The 13407-nt window shown below is 47.1% G+C and overlaps 2 protein-coding genes across 2 annotated transcripts in view; both read right to left on the bottom strand.

The window, feature by feature from the left end:
* LOC309550260 (uncharacterized protein) overlaps window positions 1–13407 on the bottom strand; it is a gene marked incomplete at both ends in the record, with an annotated part of 1652360 nt that overhangs the window by 117829 nt on the left and 1521124 nt on the right. The gene's annotated exons all lie outside the window — the stretch shown is intronic.
* The window catches only part of LOC309549821 (uncharacterized protein), a gene marked incomplete at its 3' end in the record, with an annotated part of 279510 nt that overhangs the window by 733 nt on the left and 265370 nt on the right, over window positions 1–13407 (bottom strand). Inside the window, exons 4-5 of the mRNA XM_082250324.1 lie at window positions 1105–1311; window positions 834–975 (exon numbers count right to left, since the gene is read on the bottom strand). Coding sequence (XP_082106450.1) covers window positions 834–975; window positions 1105–1311 — 349 coding nt within the window. The remainder of the gene's footprint in view (window positions 1–833; window positions 976–1104; window positions 1312–13407) is intronic.

A 13407-nucleotide genomic window follows, 5' to 3' on the forward strand; every position in this document is an offset into this window, starting at 1 on the left:
ATTGGGTTACTGACTCCTCCCTCATTATCACTTTCTGTTTAAGGTTCCAAAGTTGGAGGATGTTATCACATTATTATCAATATGTAAAAGTCTGTGCTCCAATCAAATCATCAGATATAAAATGTCCAGCTGGTAGGAAATGGGAGTAACAAAAGAGAATCCATATTATGTGTATATATAGCAGTGGGTAGAGGGGAGAGAGCAGAAGTCAGGAGTATGTAATGTACAACATAGAGTATATAGTGCAGGGGTCAGGAGTATGTAATGTACAATATAAATTATACAGTGCACAGGTCAGGAGTATGTAATGTACAGCATAGAGTATATAGTGCAGGGGTCAGGACTCATAATTTGTGTGTTCAGTAATCAGTTGCAGAGGTCCCACCCCGCTGCCTCCCATCTGCTGAGACTGCACTCAGTGACATGGGTGTGAGACTATACAGACATATCCCTCCACCTGGCACAGCCAGCAAACAACAGAGCAAGTAACCCCGGGAGAATTCTTCTGTCAGAGATCTTGATAGTGCCCCGGGCATGGGGCATAAGACTCAAGGTACATAGGTGCCTAGGTCAAGCAACGTCTATGGTAATTATCAACATTTTACTGCCAGCTGAACCCCAGAATCTTCATAAATCCAGTCTAGAGACATAAATTGCGTCTGCAGCACAGAGATGGAAGTTTATCTGAGAGAAATACAGGAATACAGGACGGGGAACACAGCTCAGGAAAGTGACCAGGGAAATACAGGCTGATATCACCCAGTCCCCGTCCTACTCTGGACCAATCAGTGAGCAGTATGGGTGGAGGGATGTATTTAATGTTAATGACCCACCTGTGCTGATCTCTGTAGGAGTGTCCTCCTCTATAAATGTCCCCGTTATTCCATCCTCCTCCTTAGACTGCTGATCATCCCTCACATACCTCTCTTCTTCTTCTGCTTTAACCTCAAATTCTATATCGATTGGATCTCCACTCTAAACCAAGAAAATGAGAGAGAATATCATCTGTAAAATATAAGCTTTATTATTGTGATATTATATATTAAAAAAAAAACAACATATCCTCTCCAGAAGTCCATGTTCTAGATGCTCCAATCAACCAACCTTGTAACAGTGAGGGATGGTGTGACCTTCCTGTGTGGAATCCCGGAAATACAGAGGACGGGGACATCTCTCTGGTGGGTTCCTGGTATTAGGTGGCTCCATCATATCCTTGTGTCCTTCTGAAAACTCCTCCATCACTCCATACTCCTCATCCTCCTCTTTATACTCTTCTTTAACATCAATATTATCATCCCCGAGGTTTCCACTCTGAATATATAATAAAACATTCATTGTAACAAACATGCTGTGTATAAATCAGAACTACCAATAATTGTCACTCATCTACCTGATGATGGTGGGGGATGGTGTGACCTTCCTGTGTGGAATCCCGGGAATACAGAGGACGGGGACATCTCTCTGGTGGGTTTCTGTAGCTGGATGACTCCACCATGGTGTCCTGGTACAGATCTTTGTGTTCTTTTAGAAACTCTGACTCCTCCATCACCCCATCCTCATCATCCTCCTCTTTTATCTCTTCTTTAACCTCAACTTTAGAATCTCTCAGGTTTCCACTCTGAATATATAATAAAAATGACATCAATGGTAACAATGCAGATAATGTACAGATCCTAATGATACTATCAGTGATTGTTCCTCATCTACCTGATGATGGTGAGGGATGGTGTGACCTTCCTGTGTGGAATCCCGGGAATACAGAGGACGGGGACATCTCTCTGGTGGGTTCCCATTACTGGATCCATCTGTAGGAAACACACACACTGACTGAATACATTGTTTCTATGTGTTTATCAGATGATGGGGGATCTAGGTGGATCCTCCGTACTGCTCTCTCCTTTGCAATAAAGTCTCCTCTTACCCGGTGATGTGAGGGGCGGCTGATTCTCCATCATGATGTCCTTCCCAGCACCGCTCATCTCTCCTGTCAGCTACTCAATGATCTCTCTGGTGACTTCTCAAATCTTCTTTGTATTTCTCTATTCTATCAGGGAGGGAGGTGGAGGCAATGTGATGGTCATATGATCTCCAGGCTTCACAGGAGGAAAACTCTAGATTTGAACACAAATAGTAAAATCAAATGACATTCCCAGAATCCTCCTGACCTCACTGGTCAGGTCTCCTTTTATTTAAACCCCACTTCATGCTGAGGTTTCTGATATTACATACAATGCAAGTCCAACAGCCCTACTTTGACAGTAAGGAGGCCTGGGGTTCAGCCCACATCCTAAGAGCACCAGAAATAAAGAGTCGGATAGAGGGATAGTGGTAGGAGGAGCTGTGAGGTCAGTGTGATGTCATAGAATTCTTTGACTCTGATTGGAGGGACATTGTCATGTCATGGCAGTGGGGGAATTACCAGGGTTGCAGCAGTTGCACTTGCGAAGGGGTCCTGGAGTTCTGCCACTGTAGGGGGGCCCTCTGCTGCTCGGGAGACAGTACACTGGTCATTAACGTGCATTCTCACAGGCACACACAGTCCCCGAACCACCCATCCTCTCTGCCCATCCATTGAGTTCAGTAGGGTATGGAGATACAGTGTTGGGAGACTAAAAGAGAAAATCAGCTGACCTGGGATGTGCCAGTAAAGTGAAGGGGGAGGAGCTCTCCACCGTGTGAGGAGACCCCATGATGGGATAGGAGTTACTGGAGACACAGGAAGAAAGCCAAAGATACACTGAGACATAGCAAGGAGGAGGGACCGAGTGATCTGCAAGGGAGTGACACTGATTCCATCCCTCAATATCAGCACTGCCACTGATTCCTCCCCAACACCACTGCTGCCACTGATCCCCCACACCAGCATCACTGCTGCCCCTGTTCCCCCCCACATACACAAACCAGCACCACTGCTGCCACTTAACACCCACCCCCACACCACCACCACTGATTCCCCCTACCACCACCACTACCACTGACCCCCCCCCAATACCACCACCACTGCTGCCACTAAAGCCCCCCCCCACACACGCACATCAGCACCACTGATGCCACTGAGTCCATCCCCTCCACCACTACTTCCACTCTTCCCATTCCACCCCCCCCCCTCCAACCTCCACCCTTGCCACTGATCCCATGCTCCCCTCACCACTGCCACTCATCCCACCCCCCCAACACCCCCACCACCACCACCACTGCCACCGCTACCACTTATCCCATCCCCTCACCATCACCACTTTTTCCATCCCATCCCCCACCAACCCTGCCACTCATCCCATACCCTCACTATTGCTCCCGCTCATCCAATTATATCCCACTACCGCTTCCAATCATCCCATCCCACCACCACTTATCCCATTCCATCCCCCCCTCCACCACAGTTGCCAATCATCCCATCCCCCCACCACCACCGCTGCCACTGATCTCATCCCCACCCAACCACCACTGCTGCCAATGATCCCATCCCCCACCACTGCCACTCATCCCAGGGGCGTAACTAAAGGGGGTCACAATTGCAAGGGCCCATGTGTTTCCCCTGTACACCTGGATAAGGGGGGGGGGGCATATAGAGGAACAAATCTCCTCCATTTTTCAACTGCAGCTGCTACAAGCCAAGTTTTCCTCCTCTCCCTTCCATAGGCATTCAGTGGCTACAGGAGGAAAATGGAGGGGATTTGTTCCTCTATGTGTCACCCCCGCTGCCCCTCCTATCCAGGTCCTGCTGCCCTCCAACCCCGGGATAAGTGGGAAGGGGACCTGAAGGTTCTAGTTACACCTCTGTGTCATAGGATTCTCTGACCCTGATAGGAGGGACATTGGGAGGAGGAACTGTGTGGTCAGTGTCATGTCATAGGATTCTCTGATCCTGATTGGAGGGACATTGGGAGGAGGAGCTGTGTGGTCAGTGTGGTATCATAGGATTCTCTGACTCTGATTGGAGGGATATTAAAAGGAGTAGCTTTGTGGTCGGTGTCATGTCATAGGATTCGCTGACTCTGATTGGAGGGACATTGAGAGGAAGAGCTGTGGGGGGCGCTGTGCGAGGTCTCTGCACACAAAGAATCATGCGTCCCACCTCTCCTAAAATTAAAGATGAACGCTGTCTTTGTCAGGACACATCATATTCCTGTGATCTCCGTGTACTCCGGAGACTTTATCAATCACATTTTAGGATGAATATCTGAGACTGGGATCATAATAAAAAAAAAAAAAAAAACTGATATTTACTACAAATGACATTTTTTCCTCTTTCTTCTTATTTGAATTCTATTGGAATATGTATGTCTATAATTTTTTATGCTCCAAATACACCCCCCCACACACACACACTAATAAAAGTAGTATAATCAGTTTGTGAGGAGTGAATTGTTGTCAGGGCTGGGCTTCTGCTATTAATAGAAGCTCTCTACTCAGTGCACAGAGGCTGCTCAGCTGTTGGATAATTAGCAGCCATTCATTGTTTCCACAGTGACTCACCTGGTTACCATTACCTGCCTCATTAGTCCAGCCTACAGCCAGCCCCTTTTTGCTTTTTAGACTGCCTTGCTCATTTCCTCCGTGCCTTTGCCTGGTCAACATCTCCAGCGTGTCTGCTGTGTTCCTGTTATGACTTGCCCTGGCTGACGTCTCTTCTGATTTCTGGCTTTTGACACGCTGATTTCTGATCACCCGTTCTGGCTTCCAAACCCTGGCTTCTGTTCTTGACTACGTTTTCTGTCTCTGCCTGGTTTATGGTTCTTGACAGTTGTGCTCTTGCTCCTCATTCCAGCATCCTGATTTTGGCTGTGATGCATTCTTTCTTTCTTTCTTTCTATCTGCAAAGTGACTGATGTGGTCAGTCTCTGGGTGGAGACCAAACCTGATTGAAGCCAGCCAAGCCTGCAGTTTCATGCTCGTGATATTGCGTTTGTAACACGTGCTCCAAGCTCTCTGTTTGTCTGCCCTGCTCTGCTGTTTGGATTCCCTTGTTGAAGACCTTAATTCGGATATCGACTCTCTGAACTCTGCCTGCCTTTTGACTACGGATTTGACCCCGACTATTCTGAACCTTGCCTGCCTTGTAACTGGACTGTCGTTGAACCACTCTGCCTGTCTGCCAAATGCAAGTACCTGGTTGCTGTGCTCAGTTCGTTCCTGCCCTGGTGTGGTGGCCAGGCACCATAGCATTGTGTTTAAGTCCTGGGGGCAACTGAGTACTGGTAGGCCTGCTTGCCTTATGGGAAAGGAGGCTGCTATAGGCGAAGAACACAGAAGCCAGCTATAGTGTCTGAACACCTGCGTTAGGGGTAAGCGTGACATTGTTAGTATAGATGTAGTAATTCTATAATAGACTGATGAGGTGAGAAGGTCATTGGTGGAAAAGGTGACACATCACCAATATTAAGGAAATGTTTTAGCCCTGTAAGTGGGGGAATGCTATGATTTTGAAGGGGTTCATCTACGTTTCCACACTATATATGGCTGGGGAGCACACGGCTTTCTATAAGTGGGTTCTTTATTTAAGTGGGCGCAACTTCGGCTCTGCACTTCAGCGAGAATACACAGCAAACTACTTTGAAAAACACCAAACTGACTGCAGGTGACCTTGTTTCCCCATTCCGCTCTCCTTCCTCTCTGTAACATGCGCTTTCTACCAATCCTTCTGATAGTTGTGTCCTCACTCCTTAATCTCTCTTTCCCTCGCCTCTCTTTGCCACCCCACAGCCTGTATATATCACCCTCACTTCTGTCCTCTCCCTATTTCTGCACTCACCAACTCCTGCTAATTCTAAACCCTCATGCTAATAAAACCTCCAGAACCCTGAGGCATGTCCCTTCATATAAATTGCAATCCCATATTACCTCCCTCTCCCTTCTGCTTCTCCCAACCTCTAGAGATTAAACCCCAAACCCTGGGCCTCCATCGGTTAACTGTACCCAAATCCCTCATCACCCCATGCCCTCTGGCAAGAGCAGCAATCGACACAATTTAGTTTCTAACCCTCTTCTTCCCTTTGGAATGGCTGCTCTATCTGTAACAAACTAGATTCTGTCCATGACCTCTTTATCACTAACTACTTGCTGTTACTAAAACCTGGCTTCATGAATCCAACACTGCTGATCCTGCTTCCCTCTCCCATGATGGCCTTCTCTGGACTCACTTCCCCAGACCCTGTGGATGGAAGGGAGGTGGAGTGGGAATGCTTCTAGCCCCACATAGCATCTTTCAGGTACTTCACCCACCTGCCTCTCTGTCACTCTCCTCATTTGAGGCACATTGTATTTAACTACTTTCTTCAGTTTCTTTTAGAAGTGCTGTGATCTATCCGCCACCTGGACCCGTATCAACCTTTCTTCACTGGCTACCCTACTTTCTCTCTTCTGAAATTCCCAAAATCATTCTTGGTGACTTCAACATCACTGTTAAAACTACACTCCTCTCTAATGCTATCCCGACCTTAGCTAAGCCCCCAGTCCTCGACATCATACTCGGGGATAACCCGACTAAGTTGATCTCTGCACTCTACCTGAAGGTCAGGTGTAAAGCTATGGATGCTGTGTCTGACAGGGCCAAAGCCCGATGGGTGGAGGACCTGGGCCCCCTGGATGAAACAGACTGGGACTCTATCCTTGACTTCCCGCGCCTCTCGCCCGCTAGGCTTCCTGATAGATTGACCCAACTCTATATACTGCACAAGGCATATTTAACACCGGCTCGCATTGCACGCTATCGCCCCGACTTTAGTCTGCAATGCCCTAGATGCCATGCACACACAGGCGCCTTCTATCACCTTATCTGGTCCTGCCCATTGGTTCAACCCTTCTGGCTCCAGATTATCAAATTCCTGCATGATCACATGGGCTCCCCACTACAGCTGGACCCAAGGGTATGTCTCCTGGGACTGTTCCCTGACTCTGATATAGATAAATTCCTCTCTACCTTACTACAAGAAACTTTATTCTGCACTCGCAAGTTGATCGCCAGGACGTGGACGAGGCCCCAACCTCCCTCCTTTCAGGCATGGAGAGCAGACGTGAATTCTACCCTGCTGTAAAAAAAGTTGATTTATCGCCACAGGGGTTGCCCTGCCAAATACGAGAAAGTGTGGCAGATGACTGGAAACAGCTTCCACGTGTTCTGACTAGACCTCCTTCCTCCTTGCATTGCTGTGAGTGTCTATCCCAGTGCTGATTTTTACTCTTATTTTTTGTTGTCCCCCCCCTGTGGCGGCCGCACCGCAATGCTCTTGAGCCTTGCTATGTTGCCTGATAAACCTTCTTAAGCGTCGAGTGGTTTGTGATCATCCCCGTTTGCACACGGATAATTTTCTTTTGTACTGTTTGTATTATGGCCTTTAAGTGTTATTCTTCTTTGTGATTTGTAATGCACTGTTGCGATTTTCAATAAACTTTGTTTTAAAAGGAAAACTAACACTCCTGCTACTTCTAAACTTCTCAATCTAACCTCCTCTTTTGACCTGAAGCAATCGATTCATGCTTCTACTCACTCTGATGGCAATACCCTTGACTATGTATTCTCCTACCTATGCACTCTGTGCAACCTCTCCAACAATATTTTTTCTCTCTCTGATCACCACAATATTAGTTTCATAATATCCGAGACTCTCCCCTCCTCTCCCTCCAACCACCTAACAGTTACCCATAGAAACCTTTGCCACCTAACCCTTCTCTTCCCTTCTACTGACCACCTCTATGACAAAATCTCACCCATGTCCTGCCACAATCTAACCACTTCTGTCTGCAATAGATCTCTGTCCTACACCCTGGATGAGCTCACCCCCCTCATTACACACAGATTAGGCCCCAAACACTACAACCTTGGCAAACAGACGACACCATAAGTCTCAAAAAACATCTCTTGAGCTAATTAATAAAAAAAAAAAAACATCTCGAGCGCCTCAGGTGTAAGAATAAAGCCTCGTACACACGCAACGATTATCGGCCGACTTTTGTCCAGAGTGATGTTTTGTTAGTTGGAATGTGCCGAGACTGCACACTAATTTTCTCGCCTAACAAAAATCTACTTCAGAAGTGTTGTCATGTGCTGGTTTACTTTCCTTGTGTTTTTTCTTCTCTGAGCATGCCCAGTCTTGCTCATCAGATTTTTGTCTGGCGAAATCTGTACTGACTGACGGAAAATCGGCAGTTGTGTTGATGGCCAACAAAAATTTTATAGTCTGCACACCAGATTTTTTTCGGCCAAAAAGTCGGAGTCGGTTGTCGTAAGCATCATACTAACAAGCCGAAAATCGGCAGATCGGACGTTGGCCAAAAATTCCCTGCCAATTTCCGACGCGTGTGTACGGGGCTTAAGTCTTCTAAAGACTTCAACCAATATAAATCTGCCCTTCAAAAATACAATTCCTGTCTCCTCACTGCCAAGCAGACCTATTTTATCACTCTTATTAACAACTTATCCCATGCACATCAACCCTTCTCTACCCTTAACGCTACTTTGTCCTCGATTGCCTTTATCCACTAACTGATCCACTGCCCAGGAGATCGTAAATCACTACAAAAATAAGATTGATACAATTTGTGATGAGATCTCTGCTGTACAGATATCACTCCATATTCACAGGCACAATCAACTCTTCCCTTTTTCAACCTTGCTACTATAGATGAGGTTGCTAAACTTTTTTCAACACCCACCTAACCACCTGCCCCCTGGACCCTCTACCGTTGAAACTGACTTTATCCTACGCTCTGTAAACCACATCTTCAATATCTCCCACTCTTCAGGCATCACTCCCATACTTAAAAAGACCTTCATTGGACCCCACCAATCTGAACAACCTACACCCCATCTCCTTGCTCACCTTTCCCTCCAAACTTCCTGAATGTCTAGTCTACAACCAACTGAGCGCCCATTTCACTGACAATAATCTTCGTAATCCCTTTCAATCAGGATTTCATCCTCAACACTCCACAGAAACTGCTCTCCTTAAATTCCCAAATCATCTGCTAATGGCCGAACCCAATGGACACTATTCTGTACTCCTACTTCTGGACCTCTCTGCTGCCTTTGACACAGTAGGCCACCCCCTCTCCTGCTTAAAAAAACTCCAATCCTTTGGTCCCTGTGACTGTACTCTTCACTAGTTCTCATCCTACCTATCCCACCACACCTTCAGCGTCACTTTACTTCCTCCTTTCCCTTTCTCCGTTGGGGTCCCCCTAGGTTCTTTTCTTGGACCACTCCTATTCCTGATCTAAACCTCTTGCCTGGGTGAGCTTATAGCCACCATGGCTTCCAATACCATTTCTATGCTGATGCCACCCAAATCTATGTCTCTACCCCCCATCTTATTCCATCAGTCTCCTCACATATAACTAATTTACTAACAGACATATCAGCCTGGATGTCACATCACTTCCTCAAACTCAATCTATCCAAAACCGAGCTCATAATATTTCCTCCCCCACGTGTCCCTTCCCCTGACTTCTCTGTCAAAATTAATGTCTCAACTATCCACTGGTCCCCACATTTCAGAATGCTAGGTGTAATCCTGGACTCTGAACTATTCTTTCAGCCCCACATCCAATCACTGTACAAAGCTTGCCTCCTCAACATCTCCATAATACTCCCCTTCCTAATCAATGACACCATGAAGCTCCTAGTTCCCTCACTGGTTATCTCTTGCAACTTCCTCCTCATTGGATTACCTTTACTTTGGCTATCTCCCCTTCAGCCCATCAAGAAAGCTGCTGCCAGGGTTATCCACCTTACCAACCACTCAGCATCTGCTACCCCTCTCTGCCAATCCCTCCACTGACTTCCATTCAGTGTCCACCAACCCTCTCTGCCAATCCCTCCACTGGCTTCCATTCAGTGTCCACCACCCCTCTCTGCCAATCCCTCAACCGGGTCTATTTAGTGTCCACCACCCCTCTCTGCCAATCCCTCCACTGGGTCCATTCAGTGTCCTATAAAGCCATCCACAACTCGACTCTCAGTAACATCACTAACCTAGTCTCACAATACCTACCAAACCGTTCTCTCGGTTCCTCCCAAGACCTCCTGCTCTCTAGCTCCCTGATCACCTCTTCCGATGCTTGTCATTAAGAATTCCCCTGAGCTTCTCCCATCTTCTGGAACTCTCTATGCCAAGTTGTCTGTCTACCTCCTACTCTGTCCACTTTTAGACCATCCCTGAAAATCCTTCTCTTCAGAGAAGCCTTTCCTGCCCCACCTAACTGGACTTTTATTTTCTCAATTAGCTCATCTCCCTCAGTAATTGCATTTTGTATCCTTTGACCCTCCCTCTTAGATTGTAAGCTCTAATGAGCATTGTAACAGTACTGTCTGCCCTCACATTGTGCAAACTGTTGGCACAATACAAATCCTGTATAATAGTAATAATAATAATATATGTGTGTATCATCATCTGCTGAAAATAAAATACATCACAGTGACTATGGAGGAAGAGGACGAACATGACGGGGGGAGGGGGTTACTGGGTGTAAATAGAAAGAAAGAACTTACTACCTCCTCTGCTGTCTCTTCCAGCAATGTCTCTTCACTACTTCGTACCTCATGGAACTTCCTGTCTGTAGCTGACATCACTTCCTGTTTTTATCTAACATCACTTCCTGTCTTCCATAGAGACTTCCTGTCTGGATAGTAGTAAGATCCACCTTGTGGAGCTCAGAGGATCTGCAGCCCCGAGAAACGTCTCGTAGTGTAAGGTGACCAGATTTTTAAAATGAAATCCAGGGACATATTTATTTATTTTTTTCTGGCAAATGGTAAACTATTTTATAAGCATATTTTCTTCTAATGATCTATGCGGTGCATGTTGGATGTGTTTATGGAATGATTGCAAGATATATGCCAGAGGCGTAACTAGATTTCTCAGGGCCCGGGTGCAAGAAATCATGAAGGCCCCCCCCATATATAATGTGCAAATAGTGGTGAAACACCCCCCATATATAATCATAATAAAATGTAAAATATGCACATCAATTGTACATTGTATTATGATTATATTTCGGGGGATCTCACCACTATTTGCACATTGCAGCTCTGCGATATTTCCTCCCTTTTGCAGAGAGGGTGACACCATCACTCCTATATTCTAATACATGGGATGATTAGCATCTCTGTTATTATTATTATATGTGGGGGGGTTTCACCATTATTTGCACATTGAAGCTCTGATATTTCTCTAAATGTTTTTGCAGAGGGGGTGACACCATCACTGCTATGTTGCAATACATTGGTGGATTTGCACTGGATATTCATGTATAGGTGTCACCATTGCACTTATAAGTCCATTTGTAGAATATTATAGATAAAGTGTAGGGCAGTGCTGCATTTTTGGCTTTTTATTGTTGCACGTTAGATGAGGGAACCAGCTAACAAGATTCTCTTATTGCTTCTGAGATTTTTTTTAGTTGCATTGTAGATGTTTTACTTGATTTGTTGTGTCCCCTGTGGACAGGTAACCAGTGGCCTTGCATATTGGTGATCAGTGTGCCCCCTGTATGCTTGTGCTACGTGCAGGGTTGAGGAGGATGCTCCGTGCAGGGTTCAGGATTCCGGAGGAGGCTACGTGCTGGGTTCAGGAGGAAGCTATGTGCAGGGTTCAGGAGGAAGCTACTTGCAGGGTTCAGGAGGAGGCTATGTGCAGGATGCAGGTTTCAGGAGGAAGCTACTTGTAGAGTGCAGGGTTCAGGAGGAGGCTATGTGCAGGGTTCAGGAGAAGGCTACGCGCAGGGTTCAGGAGGAGGCTACGTGCAGGGTGCAGGGCTCAGGAGATTGCTCCATGAAGGGTTCAGGGATGCAGGGTTCAGGAGGAGGCTACGTGCAGGGTTCAGGAGGAGGCTGCCTGCAGGGTTCAGGAGGAGGCTGCCTGCAGGGTTCAGGAGGAGGCTGCCTGCAGGGTTCAGGAGGAGGCTATGTGCAGGGTTCAGGAGGAGGCTATGTGCAGGGTTCAGGAGAAGGCTCCATGCAGGGTTCAGGAGGAGGCTACGTGCAGGGTTCAGGAGGAGACTATGTACAGGGTGCAGGGTTCAGGAGCATGCTCCACGCAGGGTTCGGAAGGAGGCTACGTGCAGAGGGCAGGACTATTACCTACTTTTTCCTTCTGTATGTAATGACAGTATACATGTAATTTTCTTGTGTGTGTGTGTGTGTGTGTGTGTGTATGTTTTGTCAGTATACGTGTGAATATTTTTTTCTGTGTGTGGGTGGGTCTGTGTAAGGTCACTCACATGCAGCCTGTATAAAACATATACACCTCACATCACTGACACACCAGAGAGACACTACAGGAGATGGTGAGAGACTGCAGAAATGAATCAGGAGATGGTCAGAGACTGCAGACATGAATCAGGAGATGGTCAGAGACTGCAGACACATTATTACAGGAGATGGCCAGAGACTGCAGACATGGTGCAGGAGATGGCCAGAGACTGCAGACATGGTACAGGAGATGGTCAGAGACTGCAGACATGGTGCAGGAGATGGCCAGAGACTGCAGACATGGTACAGGAGATGGCCAGAGACTGCAGACATGGTACAGGAGATGGTCAGAGACTGCAGACATGGTGCAGGAGATGGCCAGAGACTGCAGACATGGTACAGGAGATCGGCAGAGACTGCAAACATGGTACAGGAGATGGTCAGAGACTGCAGACATGAATCAGGAGATGGTCAGAGACTGCAGACACATTATTAAAGGAGATGGCCAGAGACTGCAGACATGGTGCAGGAGATGGCCAGAGACTGCAGACATGGTACAGGAGATGGTCAGAGACTGCAGACATGGTACAGAGGATGGTCAGAGACTGCAGACATGGTACAGGCGATGGTCAGAGACTGCAGACATGGTACAGGAGATGGTCAGAGACTGCAGACATGGTACAGGAGATGGTCAGAGACTGCAGACATGGTAAAGGAGATAGCCAGAGACTGCAGACATGGTACAGGAGATGGCTAGAGACTGCAGACATGGTACAGGAGATGGCTAGAGACTGCAGACATGGTACAGGAGATGGCTAGAGACTGCAGACATGGTACAGGAGATGGCCAGAGACTGCAGACATATTACAGGAGATGGCTAGAGACTGCAGACATGGTACAGGAGATAGCCAGAGACTGCAGACATGGTACAGGAGATGGCCAGAGACTGCAGACATGGCGCAGAAGATGTCTAGAGACTGCAGACATGGTACAGGAGATGGCCAGAGACTGTAGACATGGTACAGGAGATGGTCAGAGACTGCAGACATGGTACAGGGGATGGTCAGAGACTGTAGACATGGTACAGGAGATGGTCAGAGACTGCAGACATGGTACAGGAGATGGTCAGAGACTGCAGACATAGTACAGGAGATGGTCAGAGACTGTAGACATGGTACAGGAGATGGTCAGAGACTGCAGACATGGTACAGGAGATGGTC

The sequence above is a fragment of the Pelophylax lessonae genome (genome assembly GCF_965119305.1).
Source record: "Pelophylax lessonae genome assembly, chromosome: 3".
Classification (NCBI taxonomy): domain Eukaryota; kingdom Metazoa; phylum Chordata; class Amphibia; order Anura; family Ranidae; genus Pelophylax; species Pelophylax lessonae.